This window comes from Fusarium fujikuroi, chromosome FFUJ_chr07 (assembly GCF_900079805.1).
Source record: "Fusarium fujikuroi IMI 58289 draft genome, chromosome FFUJ_chr07".
In the NCBI taxonomy this organism is placed as follows: Eukaryota; Fungi; Ascomycota; class Sordariomycetes; order Hypocreales; family Nectriaceae; genus Fusarium; species Fusarium fujikuroi.
In genome coordinates this window covers 3,142,550-3,167,603 of record NC_036628.1, presented here as the reverse complement: position 1 = coordinate 3,167,603, position 25,054 = coordinate 3,142,550, and the positions used below count along the sequence as shown (strand labels likewise).

At 52.6% G+C, this 25,054-nt stretch overlaps 1 protein-coding gene; it reads right to left on the bottom strand.

Annotated features, from left to right (window-relative positions):
* Positions 1-22: 22 nt before the first annotated feature.
* FFUJ_08113 (related to non-ribosomal peptide synthetase) lies at positions 23-22,870 on the bottom strand (the record flags this gene model as incomplete). XM_023581222.1 has 3 exons in its annotated part: positions 23-8,248; positions 8,300-14,511; positions 14,563-22,870. 3 exons carry the CDS (start codon positions 22,868-22,870, stop codon positions 23-25), a joined length of 22,746 nt encoding a protein of 7,581 aa, XP_023433861.1.
* Between the last annotated feature and the right edge of the window lie 2,184 nt (positions 22,871-25,054).

The window sequence follows — 25,054 nt, the reverse complement described above, 5'->3', positions numbered from 1 at the left end:
TAACTTATAATAAACCATAACACTATAGCAAAGCATAGGGATCCTGCGAGAATGCTGAAACCCTATCGCAGAGACTTTCAAACATCTCTTCCGTCAACTCCTTGCTTATAGCTCCGTTCCCGTTGTAAACCAAACAGATCTCAGTGCTATTGGTATCCAGGGGCGTCGTCACGACGCTGACATCAGCGCAGTCTTCCTGCGAACCCATCACACCAACTTGATACATGTTTCCCCCCATCGCGAAACTCTCTGTACGCGGCATGCTCTGGTGCTGAACAACAGTAGAGAAACCGTTGGTTCCATCATCATCCCAGTCAGTGCACTTGTTGATGATCTCTTTAAATCCCAGTGTCTCATATGGCATATTGTCCACCTGCTGGTCTTGAATGTATTGGAGAAGATTCAGAATGGTCCAAGAGGCTTGGCGGCGAACGCGTACGGGAACTACGTTCAGACAAGGCCCGACAATGCTTTGGATCCCAGGTATGTTGCTGTCATTCCGCCCGCTAATAATGTTGCCGAAAACAACGTCGGTCTTCCCTGTGACGTTTGCCAATACCGTTGACCAGGCAGCCTTGATGACAGTTGAGGTTGTGATGCTGAATGACGCGAGCGAGGATGTAGACACGACCCTTCTCAAGACTCGGGTAGAAAAGGTCTGTAAGGATGACCGCTGCCGTTGGACAACATTGGTAGGAGTTGAATCCTTCAGAAGCGATTTCCAGTACGAGTAGGACCCTTGTTTGTTTGTCCCCAACACCTTCTGGATGTAGGTTGCGTATGAGGGTGTCGGGCTGATAGGCTCTCCATCAAATGAGGCTTTCAGACTTTGTAGGATAGTCGGAAAGCAAACGCCGTCATACAGCGCGTGAGATATCCTGATGAATATTCGGTGCCGTTCTGATGACTTGTGGCGTGCTACTATAAAGCGGAGGGACGAGTCTTCAGGACGCGGAACCTCATTCTGATTGGTCAATTCAAGGTTTGAAGTAAATTGATCGATACTCTCCACATCTTCAACGATGACCGTGGGTTGAACGTGGCGGAGGATCACCTGCAAGTAACGGCCTTGATGAGAGACAAAGACAGTGCGCAAGATATCGTAAGCGGCCACGATGTTGGTAATACCCTCTTGTAGTAGCGCCATGTCAAGTGAGCCTGAAGAGTCCAAGTGGAAACAGTTGAGTTGCCATCGTGACTCCAGAAGGCCTCCGTGAATGGCCTGGTTCTGAAAGTCGGTAGTGGGGAGAACGTCGATAATGCTGGCTCGGGAAACGCCGACAACAGGACAGACGTGGCTTCGCACAAACTGTTCGGCATCATCGGTGTCAATCATGGAAAGCGGCTTGTAAATATCCTCACTGGTGATGCATTTCTCCTTCTTGAAGCTCGATGTATCCAGATGGTCATGGCTGGAAGCCCTGTCACTATACTTATAAGACTTGTCATTGAGGCAATCCAACAAAGAACCGAACTCAGGGTTCTTGAAGATGTCAGCCACAGTCAGCGGCAAGTCCAAGTCTCTGGCGTTGCCCACCATGGACATAGCGATAATCGAGTCGCCGCCTGATTCGAAGAAATTGTCGGTGGGTGAGATTGCACAACCTTGATACTCGAGACTGTCTCTCCATAGTGCGGATAGTTTGTTGTGTAGATGCTTCGTGTCGCGGGAGAATGAGTTGAACATGTTGGATGACATGGAGGATACGTCGCCAAGGTCAATCAAAGTGGAGGATGCACTGATTCCTGAGCTCTGTGCTTTGGGCAGATTGTTCGTGTCGTCCTGCTCCGACGTCGAGCCGTCAACCTCGGACGATTGCGCGTATGTACTGCGAGCCACTGGGGGGCTCTGCAATAGCCGAAGGTGAACTAGAGTATTCTCGCTGTAATCGACGAAGTCGTCAAGTAGCTTAGACATGTTCACGGCGAGCTCCTGGGCCTGTGAGCTAGAAAGTATGTTGGTCCAGTAGCGGAAGACGATGCCTTCGTCACCTCGTGTGGCATTGGCATTGAGAGTGACGGCGTACTCGCTTGGGTCATAGGAATCGATTGATTCGTAGGTAAGCGAGTCGGGCTCGGAGACACTTGTTACACCGGCGTTCTGGATGGACACAGCTGTGTTGAAGAAGCCCCTCTTCGATTGACCCAGGGTATGGCTCACACGAGCCAGAGAGAAGTGTTGGTGCGGCAGACTGGCCATATAATCATCTCGAGCGGTGGAGAAGAGTGTCTTGAGAAGCGTCTCAGTCGTGAACTGGAAGCGGAACACAAGCATGTTGATGAGAGGACCGACAATTCCATCGACGCCATCGATGAGAGCATCACGTCCAGAAGCTAGATAGCCAAAGCAGACGTCCTGGCGGTCCGTATAAGCTCCAAGGAGCAGGGCCCATGCCACCATGATGATGTTTGAGAATGTCACCCCAAGTTTGGATCCAAGACTTTGTAGCTCTGAGAAACGGTCGAACTGGACCATGACAGACTGTAGTTGGCGGTTAGCCATCAAGTCTGGGTTGAGTGTCGGAAAGCCTGTGTGTTGTGACTCCCAGAGATAGCCTGTCCAGAAGTTGAGGCTTGAGGTGGTAGATTGATTGGAAATGTATTTGATGTACTCCTTGTACGAAGGAGGTGGAGTTGGGGACAAGCTGTCGGTGTAGGCGTTGGAGATGTCTCGGAGGAGGATTGATGTGGAGGCACCGTCGGTCACTGCGTGGTTCAGCTCAAGTTTCATGAAAACCTTGCCTTGTGGTGTTTCGCAGATGGTGATCTGATAGGGGAGCATAGGTCCATGGTGTGTCTTGTTGGTCTCACCGAGTGATCTAGAGTTCAGCTCGGCCATGACGTCGATCTCCCGACACTTGATAGTGCTAACGCGAGACTCAAAAGGCCGCAAAACGACCTGATCGAAGGATCCACCTTGACGTAAGATATCGATGAAGACTGTTCTCAATGCTGGATGTCGCTCAATGACTCTGTGACAAGCCTGGACGAGCTTTGCAGTGTCGATTGCAGAGCCGTCGGGACGATTAACTTGTAGAACAACGTGGAACAGATATTGCGATGGGTCTAGAAGCTGGCTGAGCAAAATGCCAGTCTGCATGGGCGAACATGGATACATGTCCTCTAGCATGTCGAGCGAGACATGAGCCCTGGGAAGATGCGTGGTCATAATCTCGTGGAGATCTGTGTAGCTAATGGGCAAGAGAGGGAAGTCGCTGAGTGTTGGAGCAGAAGAGGTCTCGGCAAGCCTTCTCGTAGTGTTGGTGAGACTGTCTTGACAATTGTATACCCACTTCTCGATACCGTCTTGGCGAAGCATACGTCGGTTATACATCAATGTAAACCTGATGCCTTCGTCAAGGATGGATATAGAAATCTCGAAGAGAGCGAGGCGAGAGGTCTCCGGCGCGACATCGGAGATAGCCAGAGTGTCTTGCTCTGTGAATGGAAAGTCGACTGCAGTAAAGAGAGATTCGCCGTGGTTTGTTTGTTGAGTGTGACCAAGGTAGTTCAGCAAAATCTCCATGGGACCATCATGAAGCGTTCCTGGGCCAGTGAGATGGCGGTGGGCAAAGTACGGGCGGCCATTATTGGGGATACTCCGGCGGACATCCTTGACCTTACGAACATGATCGACTTCATCGCCGTGATCGAGACTCTGTCGTGACACTTGAAGAGGGCAGAGTGATGTAAACCATCCGACAGTTTGCGAAAGGTCAATGGCATGATCCCAGGGTTCACGGCCATGACCCTCGTTGAACAGTGTTGGCAGCTCTCGGCTATCGAAGGTCTGTGCAAAGGATTTGAGAATGGCTGTGATGAATAAATCGAGTGGTTCGGTCTTGAGGGCTCTGTGCGAGTCACCAAGTATGGAGGAGATGACATCAGCTTCTGTGATGACGAACGACTTTTGTTTCATGTCTCCGTAGACGTTGGGAGTGTTTGACATGCCCCAGAAATCCATGTCGGCAGGTCGTACAGTAAATGGAAGAAGTGCTGCACCACCGCTGAGGGAGTTGATATGATCGATCTGTAAAGCATTCCATCTGCGGAACGAGAGGGGCTTGGTGGATGGTGAGAAGGTAGAGGTCAGTAGTGCCTCGAGGTCGTGGATGATGTTAATCCAGGAAATGATGTCAATGACGAGATGATGAGCTACAAGTGAGAGTACCTGAGCGCCATGAGATAGTGTGAATAGATCGACCGCAAAGACAGGACCATAAACATCAATGCTGCTTTGGCTGGCGGCTACGAATGGTATCATGTCCGGCTCTGCAGCGATCTTGTGTTGTTGGAAGCCATAAGAACCTTGGGCAGGTGAGAAAATATGCTGTGTCCACTCTCCAGTAGAAGATTTGTTGAATCGTGCGCGAAGCATCGGATGTCTTTCCACAAGAGCATCAAGAGCCTCCTGGAGGCTAGATACCTCGACAGGCCGGGCGATGGACAAGAGTTGGCTCTGATTGAAGCGATCTCCACGTTCCGTGTTGGCGCTGCTGTTGAAGAAGAGGCGTTGGATTGGAGACAACTCGAATGCTTGATCGTCATCTTCCTCGTAGTTGTCAAGGACTTGGTCTTCTTTGGCGGTCACGACAGTAGCCAACTCAGAGATTCCCTTAGCTCTCATGATGTCCTGCAAGGTCAATGAAAGAGACTGGTCATGACAGCGTGTGAGCATCTGAATCGCCATGATGGAGTCACCGCCGAGAGAAATGAGGGAGCGGTTCATAGGAGTTTCTGTCTCTGGAATGTCGAGTATTGACGCCCAGATACGTCTGAGCTGTTGGCCAACTGGTGTGATGACCGCGTCCACCGCATCTTGACCATGATCCAAGTCGACAGTGACCTTGCAAAAGTCTGCGTCTACATCAACAAGCCAACTGCTTGCACTCTTTCTGTCGAGCTTCCCAGACAGTAAGAGTGGAATGGTTTGGACGGCGAGCCAAACCGACGGAATCATATATGGCGGAAGGGTTGCGGCCAGATCGTGTTGTATTGCGCAGATCTGTGTTCGGGCAGCATCCATGGCGGAATCGGGAATAGGTACAAAGCCAGACGTGGTAAAGGATGATTCGACGGGCAAAGGATCCTGGAGAGAAGCAATAGCCACCAAACGACCCTTGAAGATACCTGATTGTGGTAGATTGACCAAGACCTGGCGAATGCGCGGGTCAGACTCAAGACGAGCCTCAATCTCACCGAGCTCCATGCGTTGACCGTGGAGCTTGACCTGATGGTCCTTACGCCCTAGATACATGAGCGATCCATCAGGACAATATCTGACCAAGTCGCCTGTCTTGTACAGACGAAGAGACTCGGTGGTGAAGAAGTGCATCCACGCTGGATCCTCGATGAACGATGCCGCCGTCCGTTCTCTGTCGTTCAAGTACCCGCGAGTCACGATGGGACCACTGATGAGAAGCTCTCCAACACATCCCACAGGGACAAGAGAGTTGTGGTCTCTGGGATCGACGACCCAAGTGTGGTTCCCGTCCATGGCGTGGCCGATATTAGCGTTGGTAGCAGAAACAGAACTGTTTGCAACAGCAAATATGGTACACTCTGCTGGCCCGTAGCCATTCATCAGCTCGACCTTGTCTCCCCAGGCACTGATCGTTTCGGGTGTAAGAGTCTCGCCTCCGCAGACTAGGGTCTTTAATGTGGTGAATTTGGAGGGGTCCTGTAGATTTGCGAGCGAGGGCGTTAGGAATGCCCAAGTGACACCGAGGGAGTCCATGGAACCGGCAAGATCTGTCATCCTCATGTCTTCGCTGGGGATGCAGACACAGGCACCGATGGTGAGTGGAGCGAATGTTTCTCCCATAGAAATGTCGAAGGCATAGGATGCAAAATGGAGTACACCCGAATCCGGACCCACGTTCATGCGTTTCATGAAAGCCTTGGAGCTTGTCAAAAACGAGCCATGTTCAATGACAACGCCTTTAGGCTTTCCAGTACTGCCGGAGGTAAAGATGACGAACGCGGCATCTCGAGGCGCGACGACTGGCAAATCCTGCGTGCAAGGTTCTGGGGCAGTGATCGAGTCAGAAGTGACCAAGACAACAGATTCGACAAGGCCGTGGAAGCGCTCTTGATACTGCGGTGCGCACAAAGCAACACGGGCCTTGCAGTCGCGTGTGATCTCGGCGTGACGAGCAGAAGGATGTGCAGAGTCCATGGGAACGATGGTGCCGCCGGCGAGTATTACAGCGAGCATCGAGATTGTCGTCCAGAGAGATTTGTCCATACAGCATGGAACCAGCTCATGAGCGCGTACACCATGTCGCATAAGTGTCCTGGCGAAATGCGAAGCGTGCTGGGCAAGTTCATTGTAGCTGAGTTGACCGTCCCAGGCGCGAACTGCGGTCTTGTTGGGATTGGTTGTTACTGACTGCCAGAATAGGTCGGGAATACTCTCCTTTGAAGGCTGTAGGACAAGGCTATTCCATCCTCTGATCGTATCCACGTCCTCTTGGCTGTAGAGCCGAAGATCCGACACCTTGCGAGTAGGTTCTCGAAGCGATAGGTCCGTCAACTGACCTACCAGCGCTTCAAACTGATGGGCGATGTGCTGTGCCTCCCAACCAGAGATGACCTTGTTGTCGTGGTGAATTGTCAAGATGAGCTCATGCTTCTCAATGGAGCATTCCACAACAAGTGGATAGGTGAAGAAGCTTTTCTGGCCAACGTCGTTTTGGGTAGGGTTCAGCAGGTCATTCAGGCCCGTTTCCTGGTCGGATGACTGTATTACCAGCAAGTTCTGGAAGTCACAGGCCACTGCTATGGTATCGTCTAAACGACTAATGCGCTGAAGACCCGCATGTTGATGAGGGATCAACTCCGTGGCTCGTTCACGAAGGTCCTTCAAAAAGTCACCAATGGTGCTGTTGCGACTGATGTGAACTCTTGAAGGGACCGTGGTCAATGTAGGTCCAAGGATGTCTTGTACATGATCGAGGGCAACGTCACGTCCAGACAAAGTCTCGCCGAAGACGACATCGTCAGATCCAGTCTGAGATCCCAGAACAAGCGCCCATGCGGCCCGGGCGATTGTTGGAATGGTTACATCCATGCCGAGACCATCTCTGCTGTAGCGCACCGTATGTGTCAAGGATTCATGATACGATTGCGCAGCAGGCGCCGAAGAGACTTTGGGGAAGTGAGATACGAGAGAGGCGTCTTGGAACCTAGCTCTCCAAAAGTCGTCAGAGGCTTCAGCGTTAATGTCGGCCAGGTACTTGATGAAGTTGACGTATTCACCCACAGGCTCATGGGCGGTGTCTCCGTGGTAGAACTGAGACACTAGTTTGAGGAGAGACGGCATGCTCCACGCATCATATAGCGCGTGATGGACAACCCACACAAAGTGGCAAGACCCGTTATCAGTCGCCTTGACAATACTGTAGCGCGCCAAAACTCCTCCATTGTGATCAGGTATGGATCCAGCCTGGGTAGTAGCAGACTCGAGGTCATCATGATGCTCCCACTCAATGTCATGAGGAGCAAGAACGGCTTGATATGACTTGAGCGACGTGTTGACGATGCGTGTTCTCAGAATGTCGACTCGATCAACAGTATTCTGCCAAGCGAGCTTGAAACGATCAATGGAAATGTCCAAAGGAAGCTCGAAAACATAAGTAGCGACATATGCACCTGGTTGCTGCAAGGTTGAGGCAACGAGACCCTCTTGGAGGGAGCTGCAAGGGTAGATATCCAGAATCTGACTCTCTTGCACGCCACACCGACCTGCAACTTCGCGCAGGAGTGACGAAGGATCTTCGATGTCCGAAAGAAGCGAGAACGGGTCAACACTGGAGACAAGAGCTCCATCTGAGTGTTTGCAAGACATTGCCATGTCTGACAGGACAGGGTTGTTGAAGATGGCCATGACGGTGATGGCAAGACCTTCTGCTCTAGCTGCCGGAACGAGCTTCATGGCATCGACTGAATCACCGCCGACTCTGAAGAAGCTGTCGTCCTTGCTGATCTGACCGGTAGGAATGTTCAAGACTGTAGCCCAGGCTTTCTGTAGTTTGCGTTGCATCGTCGTTGTAGGGTTGTTTCCGCTTCGAGACGAGCTAGAGAGCTTGTAGGACGCCATCAGTTGAGGTGGTATGGACTTGGCGATGGCCTTGAGTCTCTGGCGATCAAGCTTGCCAGCCAAGGTCAGTGGCATCTTGGACAGCGGTATGTAGATGGTAGGCACCATGTATGATGGAAGAGCGTCCCTGAGAGCTGACTTGAGGGACTGGGCAAGGTCAGTCGAAGCACTCGACATGCTTGCAAGAAGTGGATCAACGTCTTGGGTGAAAGTATCCTCAAGATCATCGTCGCTGGTAAAGAAGACGGCGAGTGCCTTAGTTGACGTCTTGCTCTGCGGGACAACTATATCAACAGCGGCTTGAATGTAGTCGGGTAAGTGCGCCTGGACATGATACTCAATCTCGCCAAGCTCAATACGTTGCCCATTGAGCTTGATCTGTGTGTCCTTGCGCGACACGTACTTGAGTGACCCGTCTGAGTTGTACATAACCAGATCACCAGTCTTGTACATCCGACCGATGCCGTCTCCCTGAAGCTTGATGCCTATACGCCAAGACGGAGGATCGATGAATGCCTCTTTCGTCTTTGTCTCGTTGTTGAGATAACCTCTGGCAACAATAGGCCCTTCCACGAGTAGTTCACCGATGCCGCCAATTGGCATGAGGCGATTGTGGTTGCGCGCATCGACAACCCAGCAACGACTACCAACAGCGTGACCGATAGTACCTGGGTCGTTGTTGAGGATGTTTCCATCATGATCTACCTTTGTGCTCGTTGCAGCGATAACGCTCGTCTCACTGGGGCCATAGGCGTTGATCAGAGCGGCGTGTCCAGCCCATTTCTTGATGTGGTCTCTTGACATTGCCTCGCCGCCGGTGACAAGGACCTTGAGGGTAGGGATACTACCCGGCTTAAGGACTCCCGCAACTGATGGTGTGAGAAGCGTCCAGTTCACATTGAACTTGGTGATGACGCCCGACAAATCGTCCATGCGGTCTTGGTCGTTGGGGATGCAGATACAGCCGCCTACCAACAAGGTGGAGAGGATCTCCATGACGCTAGCATCGAATGTGTGCGACGCGAATTGCAGCACGCGAGAGGACGATGTCATCATGATAGCCTTGGCGTGAGCGGTGCCTCCGGTGGTGAATGAGGCATGCTCGATGATCGTACCCTTGGGAACACCTGTCGTACCCGAAGTGAAGATGATGTACGCAGCGTTGTCAGGCCTAACAGCGATACTAGACGAGTGCGGTAGAACGGGAGGAAGTAAAGACATAGTGTCCCTACCAAGGGGGATAGCGGGAAGATCCAGGCTGTCGAACTTGGCTTTCAAGGACGTGGAGCAAATGATGAGCTTGGCGTCGACGTTACTAACCAGGAACTTGATACGGTCCGGTGGATGAGTAGGGTCGAGAGGAACAAAGGCACCGCCAGCCTTGAGGACTGCCATCATGGCAACGACGGTCCATGCTGACTTTTGGAAACACAGCGGGACGTATGTTTCGGGCCCAATGCCGAGAAAGACGAGGTACTGAGCGAATCGCGAAGCTGCAGCGTCGAGTTCAGAGTAGGTAAAGGCGGCATCCCACGCGTCGATGGCCGGTGTATGTTTTGGCAGTCGTTGACAGTTATGCTCAAAGACGTGGTGCATACAGTCATTCAAGACCTCAGGCTCATTGTTGTTCCACGACATCAACTGCTGTCTACCGAGATCGCTGAGGATATCCAAGTGTCCGATCGGGAGTGCCGTGTCACATCTCGCGATTGAGGAAAGGACCTGGTCAAATGTAGAGGCAATGTTGGCAGCCTGCGCGTCTGAGACTTTGTCTTGCCAGTAACATAACTGGAGCTCGACACTTGAGTCCCAGACTTCGACGTTGACGGTCATGTCGTACTCGCTAGGGTCTTGCGCATCTCTGACGTCGAACGCGATCGCACCGGTTGCCATATCCTTAGAGACTGATCTGCGTTGGAAGGAATAGGCTGTATTGAAGAGAGGCTCGTTGGAGTTACCCGTGGCGTGCTGGAAGCTGGCAAGGGAGGCATTCTTGTGATTCATGGCCGTGGCGAGGTCTTCCTGGATGGTTCGCAGAGCATTGTCGAGGCTGGTGGATGGATCGAGGCGGACTCGGCAGACGAGCATACTGATGAATACGCCAATCGCCTCGTCAATTCCACTGACGGGTACATCTCTGTCAGCGACGAGATAGCCGAAGCACACATCATCAAGGCCTGTGTATGCCTGGAGAACCAATGCCCAAGCCAGCTGTAGCAGGTTGGATAGAGTGATGCCTCGTTCGGTGCAGAGCGTTTGAAGCTCAGCGGGGTGTGAGATACCTTGGGCAAGGGTTCGAAGAGTCCTGAGTGATGTAGTCCCGTCCGTAAGCAGAGGCAGACAACAAGGCTCAGCGCCGTCCAAATAATCCTTCCAGTACTTGGCATCCTGAGAGCCTCCGCTCTGCTGTAAGAAGGAGACGTAGTCCCTGTAAACTGCAAGTTGGACAGTATCCAAGCTGCCCTCGTAAGCTAAACCAAGATCGCGGAAAAGAAGTGGCATAGAAGTCCCATCGGAGATGGCGTGGCTCATCTCTAGAACACATGACACAGTGCCCTCTGCGGTGTCGAAGATTGTGAGACGGTGAGGTGGCTGATTCGTAGGAAGACCAAGAGGTTGCTGGTTACTGAGTCTCAGGTCTACCTCTGTGGTGGGACATTCGATGATGGAAAGGTTGACATCATGGTTCCTAAGAACGACTTGACTGATAGCGCCCTCTTGTAGTACACTGTCCATGAAGACAGTTCGTAGTGCAGAATGGCGATGAACCACACGCTTCCAAGCGTCTGATAGTCTTTGCACGTCGATCACATCGCTTGGTCGTGTGGATGTAACCGAAAAGGTGATCGAGTAAGAGTAGTATCCGGGGTCCTTGATCTGGGACAAGAGGATGCCCTGCTGAACCGAAGAGCATGGATAAACTGCTTCAACATTGTCAAGAGAAATGCCCGCCACAGCGAGGTTCTGCTGAACCTGCGACTCCTTCTTGAAGGCCAGAGGCAGCAGAGATAGATCCGTCAATGGCTCTCGCGTAACCTGTGATAGCCTTTGAGATGCTTGGTGTATGTAGTCCCTGCAGCTCTGGATCCATCTGCTCAGAGATGACTGCCGTTCCATGTGGCGGTTAAAAGAAAAGTCAAAGGTTAAGCGCTCGTTAGTGAAAGATGCTGAAATCTCGACGAGTGCTAGTCGTGGGATGTTGCCTCCAATGTCGGATTGCGAGCTCAAAGAGCTCAACATGTTTCCGTCGACAGACTTGAACACCGAGTCCTCCGTTCCCATATCCTGTGTATGACCGAGGAAATTGAAGGCAATTTCCACTGGGAACTCGATCTGGGGCTTCGAGTTAGGTAGCATGTTATGAGCAAAGTAGGGTCGACCATTGGCGGGAAGCTTCCTTCGGAAGTCCCGTATCCAGCACACTACATCGAGAATGTCGTGTTCGGCGGGAATGACCTCGGGGAGGAAAACAGGACAGAGAGTGGTGAACCATCCAACGGTGCGTGATAGATCCACAGTGTCATCGGCAGGCTCTCTCCCATGACCCTCGTTGAATATTGGGGGCACCGAAGGCCGGTCTGGAAAGGTTTGGCGGAAGGATGCTAACAGCCCTGCTAGCAAGACATCAACAACATCGTGACTGCCGCCTAAGAGTAGGGTTGATGTATCGGTCGGGATGTTCATGGTCTCAGTGATCGAGTCGCTGTGAAGATTCGGTACGCCTTCCATTCCCCAATATCGGTGGCTCTGTGGAGGAACTGGAATGTCGTGGAACACACGCTCCAGCGAAGCCTTCCGAGCTTCGTCGTGTTGTGTGGAGCTCCACATCTGGAAGGATAGTGATTTCGACGGGCTGTAGGCAGATGCTGATAAGAGGCCTTCCAGATCCTGCAGGATGATGTTCCAAGACACGACGTCGACAATGAGGTGATGAGCCACGAATGTGACGATCTGGTCACCAGTTTCCTCCACTTGAAACATGTCGGCAGCGAATATCGGTCCATCAAGAATGTCTACGGTAGTCTGACTCTCCATGACCAAATCCAACAGACGCTTCTCGTCGACGATACCGTGTGAACGGAGGGTATAGGAGCCAGTGACATCGCTAGTGATCCGCTGTGTCCATCTGTCATCAGCCTGCGAGAAACGAGCACGCATCATGCTATGCATCTCAACGATACGGTGTAGCGCATTCGAGAGCTCCTGTGAGGTGATGTTGCGGGTAGTAGCCAAAGTCATACTCTGGTTGAAGTGGTGAGAGCCTAGACCAATACTCTCAAAGTAAACCTTCTGAATGGGCGATAGTTCAAAAGACTTGTCCACCTGTTCTTCATCATACAGTACTTCCTTGACGTTGATGACGGCAGAGGCAAGGTCGATGATGGACTTGGCTCGCATTATCTGGCTGACCGACACAGCCATATTTGAGGAGCGGCAAATGGCCATGAGCTTCATGGCGGATATCGAATCGCCGCCGAGGTGGATGAACGACTGCTTGAACGGAACCATGTCGACCTTGAGGTTGAGGGCCTTGGCCCACGCAGCCCTAAGCTTGATCTCCACTTCCGATGCATCTCTATCCAGAGCAGACGCATCTTCCTGCGCGTCAAGAACAAGATGGTAGTCTTCAAGAGTCATGTCCTCGACCCATCGCATGGTGCGCCTCCGATCAAGCTTTCCAGAGGGGAGGAGGGGAACATGGCTTGCGATAATCCACAAAGATGGGATCATGTAGGATGTCAAATGCCTTGCGAGACCATCTCGAATACCCACCAAAGCAGATGGATCATACTTGGTCAGGATCTGCATCTCTTCGTCTCCGGTCATCTCTGCCTTGGTCGAAACACCAGAGTGGAAGGATAGAATGCCTACGAGGCGGGCTTTGAACGGGCCGGAAGCTGGAACAGCCGCCAGACAAGACTCGACGGCAGGGTCCGCGCCCAAATGATGCTCAATCTCCGACAGCTCGATTCTCTGACCGTTGACTTTGACTTGATCATCTTTGCGCCCATGGAACTCGATCCCGTCCTCAGTAAGTTTGACCAAGTCTCCGGTCTTGTAGAACCTGCGTTCCCTGTCGGCAGCAGCCGTTGGGACTTGTCTACACCACTTCGGGTTGGAGATGAAGGATACTGCCGTTCTCTCGGGGTCATTCAGATACCCTTGAGCGAGGATTGGGCCTTCTATCACGAGCTCGCCGACAGCGCCGATAGGCATGAGTCTGTCGTGGTTGGCGGCATCAGTGACCCAGCAGATACCACCCACAGCATGGCCGATATTCGAGGGCGAAGATTCCAGTGTAACACTCGGGTTGACTGCAGCCACCACGGCAGTCTCACTTGGTCCGTATGCGTTCATGAGACGAACTGACGGCGCCCACGAAGAGATATGAGCAGACGACATGGCCTCACCTCCGAGCACCAATGTCTCGAGACCAGGGACGAGCGATGGCTGGAGCAGCTGGGCCACCGAAGGCGTCAATAGAGCCCAGTTGACGTTCATTCGGTTGATAGCACCTGCAAGGTCGTGGAGACGCTCGTCGGTACTTGGAACGCAAACTGTCCCGCCATGGATAAGCGTGGTGAGGATCTCCATGATACTGGCGTCGAATGTATATGAGGCAAACTGTAGGACGCGTGACGACTCTGTCATGCCCATGGCGCGACCGTGGGCATAGGCTCCGGTGTAAAATGCGGAGTGGTCCACGATGGTTCCTTTGGGCTTCCCAGTCGTGCCAGAGGTGAAAATGATGTAAGCTGGACTGGTGGCGGATAGTGATAGAGGCGCTGGGTTGGTTGGGGTGTCTTGAGCTTGGGTCGCTAGAGCCTGCGAGGCGGTGATGACCCGTGATCCGAGCTTCGTCAATCGCTCGGCGTGCTGATCAGACGAGAGAACGACTGTAGCCCCAGTGTCGGTGAGAATTCCTTGGATCCGAGCATCGGGGTGTGCTGGGTCGAGAGGCACAAAGGCAGCACCCGACTTGAGAATGGCCATGATGGATACAACGACAAGAGATGACTTGTCGATGCAAAAAGGAACGATGGAGTGGACTGAGACGCCATTTGCCATCAATACACCAGCAAGACGTGTAGATTGAGAGTCCAGATCAGCGTACGTGAGGCTTTGGTCCCACGACACGACAGCGAGTTTATCTCGTGGTTGAGCCAGCGTCTGAACCTCAACAGCCTCGTGAATGAGTCGCCCTGAGGGGGGTAGGGGAGTATGGTTCATATCACGCAGCGTCTGTAGGTCACTGCAGCTCAACAAAGGTACATCGCGAAGCTTCTCATCCAATAGATCAGACGACGACACGGACTCAAGCATCAGCGCAAATTGATCCATGATACGCTGCATCTGAGGCTCAGGTACAACGTTGGGATCAAAGTGCACGACAGTCTCGAGCTCGCCATCTGCAAAGTGACACGAGAGCATGAGCGGGTATGAGGAATAGAAGTTCGTACCGGCCATCTCGTTTGACTGCTCGCACCAAAAGATATCCGCAGACTCTCGGGGTCCGTAGTTGATGGCCAGGAGGTTCTGAGCGCCGCAAGCAAGGGCAGTATCAGCGCTGATGCTCCTGATAGACTGGATACCGGCGAACTGGTGGTTTCTCACAGCTGCTGACCGATCCTGCACAGAGGCAAGTAATGCAGCGACAGTTTGCGAAGGCTCAATGACTACACGTGTTGGTACAGTAGCCAACGTGATGCCTGCCATTTCCTCGATCCCGACGACCGGAGCATCGCGTCCTGTCATAGTCTCCCAGAATACGACGTCGCTGGTTCCAGAGTAGGTAGAGACAGCCATCGCCCAGGCTGTGCGGATTCTAGTAGCGGCGGTGATCTCCGATCCCGATGTGGTTCCCAGTGTTGCTTTATGAACCATCAGGCTCGTTGCGGAAGGCTGGTGCTCAGCGTTGGGGAGACGTGGAAAGTGCTGGGTGGACATATTCGAAAGATGCGACATCCAGAAGTCGCTGTCTTGCTTCGGGTCCCGGTCCGCGAGGTGCTTGATGAAGTTGGAGTAGTCAGGGCCCTTGAGTTGCGTGGAACTCAAATCGTCATGGTAGCATCGCTTGACCTTGTCGAGGATGAGAGGAAGACACCAGCCATCGTAGATGGAATGATGGATAGTCCAGACAAAGCATTTGCCTACAGAGCCATCGTCGACAAGAACGTAGCTAGTCAAAGCCGCACCATTATGCAGTGGGAGCTGGCGTCGAATCGCGTTGGCATCAGAGAGGCTGGCAAACGTGGACCATTGGGGTGCTTCCCCGGCGACAACAACTTGCACGAACCCAACATCCTCTGTGTGAACGATTCTTGTGCGCAGCGATGGCTCAGCTTCCACCACGGTGCTCCAGGCCTTCTGGAACCTGACGGTGTCGATATCGGCTGGCAGTCGATAGACGAGTTGCGCCACGTAAGCCCCAGGCTCCTTAGTCGAGAGAGCCATGAGACCCTCTTGCAGTGCGGAACAAGGATACATGTCTTGAACATTGCCAACGTCTATTCCAGCAGAGTCTGCAACAGTTTTTCGTAAGGCAGCGACCGAACACTCGCTAGGCAACAACGAGAACGGCCGATATGTCGTGGTTGAGGCCTTCGACAACGGCACTGCCGACTCCGCCATGTCCAGCAGGGATGGCTTCTGGAACACTCCAGCCACTGTCAGGTCAATGTTGGAGCATCGAGCAAGCGTCACAAGCTGCATGGCCCCGATCGAGTCTCCTCCAAGCTTGAAGAAGTGATCCTGGACTCCGATAGATGCCACGTCGATGTCAAGCAGCTGAGCCCACATAGCTGCCAGCTGCTTCTCCACCTCGCTTAACGGTGCCCTGCCACTCTTGAGGGCAAGCTTGTAAGTCTTCATCCTGGCTGTTGGCACCGACTCTCCCAGAATCCTAAGGCTGCGCCGATTGAGCTTGCCTGAGGAAGTAAGAGGCATCTTGGAGACAGGGAGCCACGCCGATGGAACCATGTAGGCGGGAACTGCGTTGAAAAGCACAATCTCGAGCTTCTTGGCGTGAGACCTAAACGAGTCGTCCATGTCCAGCACCATGCTATCATCGCTGGTTTCTCTGAGGGAAATGTCGGCATCGGCACAGATGAAGCAGGCGAGCAACTTTCTGCCCTGTAATGTGACGAGCTCCACGGCAGATTCCCAGCCTTTAGGAAGATTCTCCTCGATGTGGTGCTCAATCTCTCCAAGTTCGATGCGCTGGCCGTTGAGCTTGACCTGGGTATCCTTCCGTCCAAGGTAGGTAAGTGTGCCGTCAGAATTGTAGCGCACAAGGTCGCCGGTCTTGTAGAGCTTGCGATCCCGTCCACCGTTCTCAGTGGTCCCCTGGATACAGGCGGGCGGAGGAACAAAAGACTGGGCCATCTTGTCTGGGAGGTTCAGGTAGCCTCTAGACACGATAGGACCATCAATGAGGAGTTCACCAACGCAACCAATTGGGACGAGAAGGTTGTGATCGGTCGCATCGACTACCCAAGCGACGCTACCAATGGCACGGCCTATGTTGTTGGCCTTCCCTGGCTGGGCAATGTCTCCAGAGTAAGTCGAATTGACGGAGCATTCCGACGGCCCGTAGCAACATCGCAGGGATACAAAGTCCCGCCAGATGCCAACGCACTTGGTGGTCACCGCTTCACCTCCAAGAGCCAGAGTCTTCAAAGTCGGAACATCCGATGGCTCGAGGAAGCAAGCCACAGTGGGTGTTATGTCGGCTAATGTGACGCTGTGCCGATTGATGGCTCCGGCCAAATCGTTCAGCCTCTCATGGTCCGAGGGCACGCATACGCAGCCTCCCAGACTGATAGTGCTGAAAATCTCTGCGAGACTGTTGTCAAAGGTGTACGAAGCGAACTGCAGCACCCTCGAGTCTGAGCCGTAACCTAGCCTGGGGCCTGAGTACATGGCGTTGCTGGCGATGCCTCTGTGCTCGAGGACTACACCCTTGGGACGTCCTGTGCTGCCGGACGTGTAGATGACGAAGCAGGCGTTGTCGGGCATGACTGGAGCAAGAGGTGGCTCAAGTGCCGTGGGGATATTATGAAGTAGATCTGCGTCCACGGCGACGACGGTCGTGACGAGGGAGCTGAGCTTGGACACTAAAGAGGGAGATACAAGGGCGATAGTAGACCCTGTATCCTCGACACGAAGTCGATGCGCAGCTTCTGGGTGCGCTGGGTCCAGAGGCACGCACACACCGCCAGCTTTGAGAATAGCCAGCATCGAAACTATGGCGAAAGCCGACTTCTCGAAGCAGACGACCACAAAAGTCTCTAGACCGACGCCCAAGGAGGCAATATGATGGGCGAGTCTGTCAGAGGCCGCATCAAGCTCGGCGTACGTAAAGCCCATATCCCATGAGACAATCGCGGGACTGTCGGGCCGTGAGGCAACCTGCTGCTTGAACAATTCATGCACGCAGCTCTCAATTGCATCAGGAATCCGCTGGTTCCATTGAGAAATCTGGTTGCTATGCGAGGAACCTAAGTGGTTGAGCTGAGCAATGGGCTGGTCGCAATCATGTAGAATATTGCTCAGCGCCTTTGTAAAAGTGCTAGCGACATTGGCAGCTTGCCCATCCGACAGAGTATCAGACCAGTACATCAAGTCAATCGCCATGTCGTGCTCGCCTGCCTCAATGTTGACCGACACGTTGTACTCATCAGGATCGTAGGTAGGGCAGCATTCCTCAAACACGAGGTCCGTCTGCGTCGCTGGCGGTAGCTTTCTGTACGACAATGCTGTGTTGAACAGAACAGCGTCGGAGAGCTGAAGGGCGTGATGAACCTGGGCCAGCGGCGTGTGGCGATACTCTAGACTGTCGAGATAGTCCCTCTGCACTGAGCCCATCATGTCCGCCAAGCTTGTCGTGCTATCAGCGTTGACACGACACGTGACCATGTTGATGATGGGACCGACGGCATCACGAATACCTTCGATTGGTAGATCACGAGCTGATGTCAGATAGCCGAAGCAAACCTCATCGGAGCCAGTGTATAAACGCAACGTGACTGCCCACGCAGCATAGATGGCATTGACAATAGTGACTCCCTGTTGCTCACAAAGACTCTGCAGCGCAGCGAGCTCGTCAAATCTGACTCGTAAGTGTCGCAGCTCCTTGACCTCTGCAATCTCCCCGTCGTCCAGAACTGGGAAGAGACATGGCTCGATACCCGCTAGGTAAGACTTCCAGTAGTCGACGCCGGGTTGGACCGGCTGCTTTTGAAGAGCGTTGATGTAATCGCGATACAGCGGGCCTGTTTCAGCCGTGAGGAGCCCTTGATATGCCAGTGCAAGGTCGTGGAAGAGGATCGACAGCGAAGTGCCATCCATGATGACATGACTGATGTCTAGTCTGCAGAAGACCTTGCCGCTCTTTGTTTTGCAGATGTGGAAATGGTGTAGTAGTCGTGATGAGTTGTCGCCATGGTTCGTAGGTACCTTCAGTGCTGCAATCGCATCCTCATCTGTGCCGCTCTCAGAAACGGTGAATGGAACTTGAACTTCCTTGAGCACCACCTGGTCGTAGATAGAGTCCTCCAACGTAACACTCTCCAAGAAGATAGTCCTGAGAATAGGATGGTACTGCACCATGCGCTTCCAAGCAGTGATGAGCTTGACAACATCTACCCTATCGCCGCTTCTGTTCTTGATCTCGTGGAGTGTGTAGGCAGCGTAAGCAGCATTCTCCCTCGTGGTGCTGACCAAAAGCCCAGACTGCATAGGAGAGCAAGGGTAGGCGTCTTGAACAAGGCCCACGTCTGTGATTCCAGCCTCGGGGAGCTTCTCCTCTGTGAATACCCTCAGACGATCATAGGTCAGGCACAGGAGCGGAAAGTCGCTGAGCGTAGGTTCAGGTACCATTGAAGCGAGGGATGTAATGACTTGGCTGAGGCTCTGCTCGCAGCAAGAGATCCACTGATGGATCTGCGGTCGGTGTTTCATTTTCTGGTTGAACCCGAATGAGAAACGGAGAGATCCCTTGACTATGACGGCGGACACCTCGAAGAGGGAGATACAGGCTGTCAGAGGCCCAACATCTGCACCTTGGCTTGCCTCTCTAATCTCGCCAGCAATGTTGCTCTCGGGAGTGAAAAGAGCGCCCTCACGCTCCAGCTGTTGGTACTGGCCAAGGTAGTTAAAGGTGATCTCCAAAGGCCAGTGACGAGAAAAGGCTTCTTGACCCTCCTTCGTCAGCCAGCGACTCGCAAAGTAAGGCCGGCCGTTGTCGAGAACTTTGCGCCTTGCGTCCTTGATCATCTTGACTGTGTCGATGAGACTGGATTGAGCATCTGATCCAGCAAAGACGGGGTAAATGGTAGTGAACCATCCGACGATGTTCGACAGGTCGATTGAGTTGTCCCAGACTTCTCTGCCGTGACCTTCTGCAAAGATGGCTGGGATTGGACGGTCGGTGAAGATCTGGCCGAAGGAATACACCATCGCTGCCATGAGAACATCCGGGATCTCTGTGCGTAGTGCGTCGTGGCACTTGGATAAAAGTAACGATGTCTGGTGCGGCCCGATCTCAAAGCCTTGACGGACCATCTGCCCATAGATATTGGGAGTGTCTGTCATGCCCCAGTACGCTGCGTCGCCGTCGGGAATGCCGTGAATTGGCAAGACTTGGTCTGGTGTCTGCGCGTCGGCATGTTCAGACTGCATCTTGCACCAGACCTGAAACGGAAGCGGACGGTCTGCGTCGTGCACAGCTTCAGGTCGTAGTAAGATCTCCTCGAGTTCTTGAAGGATGATTCTCCAGGATACGAGGTCGATGACCAGGTGATGCGCCACGACGAACAAGAGCTGCTCTTCTGTCCCTCGGTCGATCAGGTCAGCAGCGACAAGTGGACCTTGTACAGGATCTAGACAGGTCTGGCTGTCGACAAGCGATTCATCAACGTCCTCTTGCGAAACCAGTTTCAAGCCACGTAGTCGATACGAGGACGCAACGTCGTTGGTGATGCGTTGCTGCCAGTCCCCACTGACATCCTGCTGGAACCTCGCACGCAGCATCGAGTGTCTGGAGATAAGAGTCTCTATTGCCTTGCGCAGATCTGCCTCATGAATACGCTGACTCGTCCGCAGCAAAAAGCTCTGGTTGTAGTGGCCCTGCTCGTAGTTTGGCCTGGCAAAGTAGAGCTTCTGGATGGGCGAAAGGTTAAACGGTGTTTCAACCATCTCGTGCAGCAGCGTAGGCTTCTCAATGTCCTTGACCTGTAGAGCCAGTGCGCTGATGGACTTGCAGTTGATGATATGCGAGACTGCCAGCCCGAGACCGCGTTTCTTGCACTCACTCATGACTTGCATCGCCGAGATAGAGTCACCACCGACGCTGAGGAAAGATTGTGCGAGGCCAAGCTGTTCTTCCTTGAGGTTCAAGACGTAGGTCCAGATCTTGTGTAGCTCCAACTCAGTCTTGCTTCCACACTCGAGATTCCCCGATCGTTGCACGACTGCTGCCACAGGGTTGAGTTGTCGGTACAGGGCCTCGCTCATGCCATCGATCCATTTCGCTGTCTGCTTCCGATCCAGTTTTCCAGACTGGAGACGAGGGATAAACTCGACGGCAAGCCACATGGACGGTATCATGTATGAGGGCAGCCTCTCGCTAAGCAGCTCCTTGGTATCTGCAATCTTCTCCTGCGCAGTGCTCTCAAGATCGCCCCCAATGAGCTTATAGGGTTGACCATTGGGTACGAGATCCTCACTCATGGCATCACAGAGCTGCACAATGGCCAAAAGTCGACCATTGCAGAACCCTTCTCTTGGTAGGACTACCATGCCGTGCTTGATGCTGGCGCTGGTATTGATGTGATGCTCTATCTCCCCGAGCTCGATGCGTTGCCCGTGAAACTTGATCTGCGCATCTTTGCGGCCGGCAATATGAAACGTCCCGTCGTAATTGTACTTGACGAGATCGCCCGTCTTGTACATTCGTCTAGGACCAATCCGCGACGGTTGGTTCCTTGCCCACAATGGATCTTCGATAAAAGCTTCGTGCGTCTTCTCGGGCTCCTTGTAGTACTCGCGTGCGAGCGTATGGCCCTCGATGACTAACTCGCCCACTGCACCAACGGGCATGAGACGGTCATGATTGTCCCGATCCACGATCCAGCAGTTTATGCCGACCTGGTGGCCAATGTTCAACGGATTGGTCCCTTGCACCATGCCTCGGTGGACGTGTGAAACAACAGAGGTCTCAGCAGGCCCATAGCAGTTGATGAGGTTGATGTGCGACCATGAGCGGATGACGGCCTGTGTCATGGCCTCTCCGCCAGTGACGAGTGTCTTCAAAGTCGGGACATTGGCGGGGTTGATGAACTTGACAAACGTCGGGGTCAAAAGGGCCCAGTTTGCTCGGAGCTCGGTGATGGCCTCTTCAACTGCGTTGAGGCGAGCGTCTTCGCTGGGTATGCAAACGCATCCACCCAAGATCATACACGTCAAGATCTCAGTGATACTCACGTCAAAGGTAGACGCAGCGAATTGGAATGATCGCGTGTTGGAGTCCATCATCATAGCAGGCCCGTGAGCAAGAGCGCTCGACATGAGAGCTGTATGTTGGATGAGGGCTCCTTTGGGCTCGCCCGTTGTGCCACTCGTAAATATCATGTAGGCTCCGTTCTGCCACGATCCACAGTCAACCTCGTCGCTTTGGTCGGGTGGCTCGGTGAACAGCTGCTCATCGACAGGGATCAACTCTGGCGCTACGCTCTCCAGCATGCGCTGATGCTGAGGAGAGCACAAAATCGTCTTAGCTTCAACCTTTTGCGCGAGAGATTGTAGACGAAGCAGCGGTTGCGAAGGGTCGAGAGGGACAAAGATGCCGCCTGCTTTGAGGATTGCCAGCATGGAAACAACAACCCATTTGGACTTGTCAAAGCAGATGGGCACAAAGACTTCAGGCCCAACTCCCGAAGCTTGTAGACGACAAGCAAGACGATCTGCCAGTGAAAGGACCTGTTGGTAGGAAAAGCTTCCATCCCAAGCGCAAACAGCTTCTGCATCGGGTCTCAACGCTCCTTGCATTGACACGGCCTGGTGGATGCACTTGCGCACATTTCTCATAGGGTTGCTGTTCCAGGCCAAAACTTGTCGCTCATTTCGCTCACTGAAGAAGCTGATTTGTGATAGGATAGTCTCCGGGTGGTTGATGATTTCACTGAAAATCTTCTCGAAGGTGCTGCTGATGTTCTCTGCTTGATCTTGGCCCATGAAAGAAGGGTCCCATGTCAAGACAGTTTCAAGCGTCGCGGGATCTACCGTCATGCGAATTTTGCACCACGAAGGATGTTCTCCGCCACTGTTTCTAGGCTCATTTCCGTGGTTCTGAATTGACAAAATCGTGTTGAATAGCGTTTTGGCCTTTTCATCGCTCATCAACACCAGCGACGAAAAGCTGCCGTTGAGAATTTCTCCAACGCGCTGATTGGCAGGCAAACAAGCATGCACCGTTTGTCTCATGCGCTCTGCAAGTCCCGACGTTTCGGTAACGCTGTGCTGACTGTCAAAGCCGAAACACACATCATCCAGCCCGGTGAAGCAGCCAAGAAGGATCGCCCATGCTGCACAGAGAGCAGAGCACGTGTCTCTCAGATCATCAGGTGCAACGTGGTAGATCCGGCTGGTAAATTCCAGGTGCTCAGAATCTGTCTCAGACAGATCGAACTGCGGGAACATGGCAGACTTCAGATCCGGCATTGACTGATCGGCGGTTCTGACACAGCCGCAAGAGACATTGGGTGCCATTGTTTAGGTTATGTAAAATGATCTGGTGAGTATTTGCTGTTGAAGAGTTGTATGGCAGAAGGATGTAGACCGTCAAACGAATAAGGTGTGAGATTCGTGCGTCACGACAGCAATAATTTTCTCTAAGGTGACGGCATCTATTCGGATGGAGGTTACAGCAGATATATCCTTGTTACGGATCAGCAACATCACTACCAAGAAACAGCATTCAAGGTGTCATTCAGGGATATACACAGCAAACCATGCCGAATTAGAGGACTATTTTTCAGCTCTTCAGCGACATGCAGCCTATTTCGCCATGCTGGCTCCTTTTTCTCGCTTCTGAACCGCAAGACGATAGTTGTCTCCGCCCATTGGCCACTGACAACGCCGTCACACCAATGACAACATGGCAAGTCCAGTATTTCCGCTATTTTCTGTTTCTGCCTTTCCTCGTTTCTCTCGTTCCACCATATACGAACCGGTTTTGGGACCCGGAGAGCTCGGATGTAGCCCGATATGGTATGGAGCCCAGAGGCATCTTCTTGACTGAGACATAAGAGGCGGATCAAAGTCCAGGATGCTTCGTTCAGGCGACCAACTTGACAAAGCAAACTTGGCCAAGCCAATGTCGAGAGCACGTAGGCGGCGCAGCTTAGCCAGAAAGAAATCAGACAATCCGAATGGAACCGTCATGGCAAATTTATCCTTGTCACCTAGTCGCGCGATTCACACTCAACAAGTGGTGGAGTGACAAACATGGCACACAAAGACCAGTAAACTAAGACTATGCATCGAGATACTCCATAAGCCGGCTTGGCGCTGGGAAACTGCAGCTAGTCACGAGCCGACCATGCAGCCGTTTTGCTCGTTTGGTGGACAGACGCAGCCGCGAATCACGCTTATTCACTCCCTTCTTGGCGGTGCACCGTTGGAGCTCCTGCAAGGACTACATTAGTTCGGTTCCGCTACCGGGTGGAAGAAGCTTGGCAGGCCTCAGGAGAAGGCATTCCGGATGATATGACTAGCGCAGATCTAAGTCAGCACGCAAGGGGGCGTGGTAAGGTATTAGGATCTCTGTCCTAAGTAGCAAAAGGCCTTAGGTAAACTTAGTATAATACGGTAAAGATCGACTAATCGATCTTAGACTAAGCTTTCCTTGTACCTTGATCTAATATCAGACGTTTTCTTGCATCCCGGAGACATGGTATGATGGGAGGGAGGACTGGCTTGCAGGGAGCGGGGTCATGTGGCGGCTGCAGTGCCAACACAAAGAAAAGCTTTTTTTTAATCATGATGCGAGTTTTATGTCAGATGTCGTATTCTATGTGAGTTTACAATCTTGTTGACCTGGTGAGTTCTGTCCCGATTTACAAATTATAGAAACTGGATGTTAATAATTCATTAAAAAGAATGTTCAATACTAGCTAATAAATTTGTCCTCTTTTTGTAAAGTTAACAAGATCTCTCTTCCAATTTCAAGTGTGTGCAAAGAGGACTTTGGTCTTCATCCTCGTAGTGGCGGACATGACTCACGGGGCGGCATATGCATGTAACGTGCCGATATGGATTCTAATGCAACACCACAGGGATAAAAGACCAAACAAACTAAAATACGAGCCGTGAAGTGGAACTAGTTATCTAATTCCATGACCTGAGCAGGCCTGTTCAGTGGGGACAGAAAAAGCAAAGAATGGCTGAACAAGAGGCTGAGAGAAGTAAGTGACGATCTTTCTCAGTCTTGAAAAGGCAGGTAAACAAGATAATTTCCAGATGGCGTATGATCCGCACTCAGCCTCAGAACAGGATTGATTGGTACTCTTCTCAAAAGCCAACCAAGCAATTGACTTGCGGTATGGCACTAATAGCCGCTGCCGTGCTTGCATTAGTCCCCGCCGGTGAGGTGGCTTCGATGTAGGCCTAGTCTACACTAGCTATACCGGTAATGATTATGATCGACGCTACGGAGCCAGCTGAAAATCACCCCGGGAGATTGTCATGAAAATCGCCGATCTTTGACATATCAGTTCCGTTCCTGATCCTCCAAAGTCCCCAGATTGATCAGATCATGGCCCCTCGGAGCCCAGATGTAGAGTACGTACAGTGCTTCCTTTACGACCGGGCCGCCGGATCGTTTTCACCGACTTCGTATCGTATCCGCCTTGTGCGCTACGCCGTTGCGAGCCGTGCCGTGCCCCCTTGCCT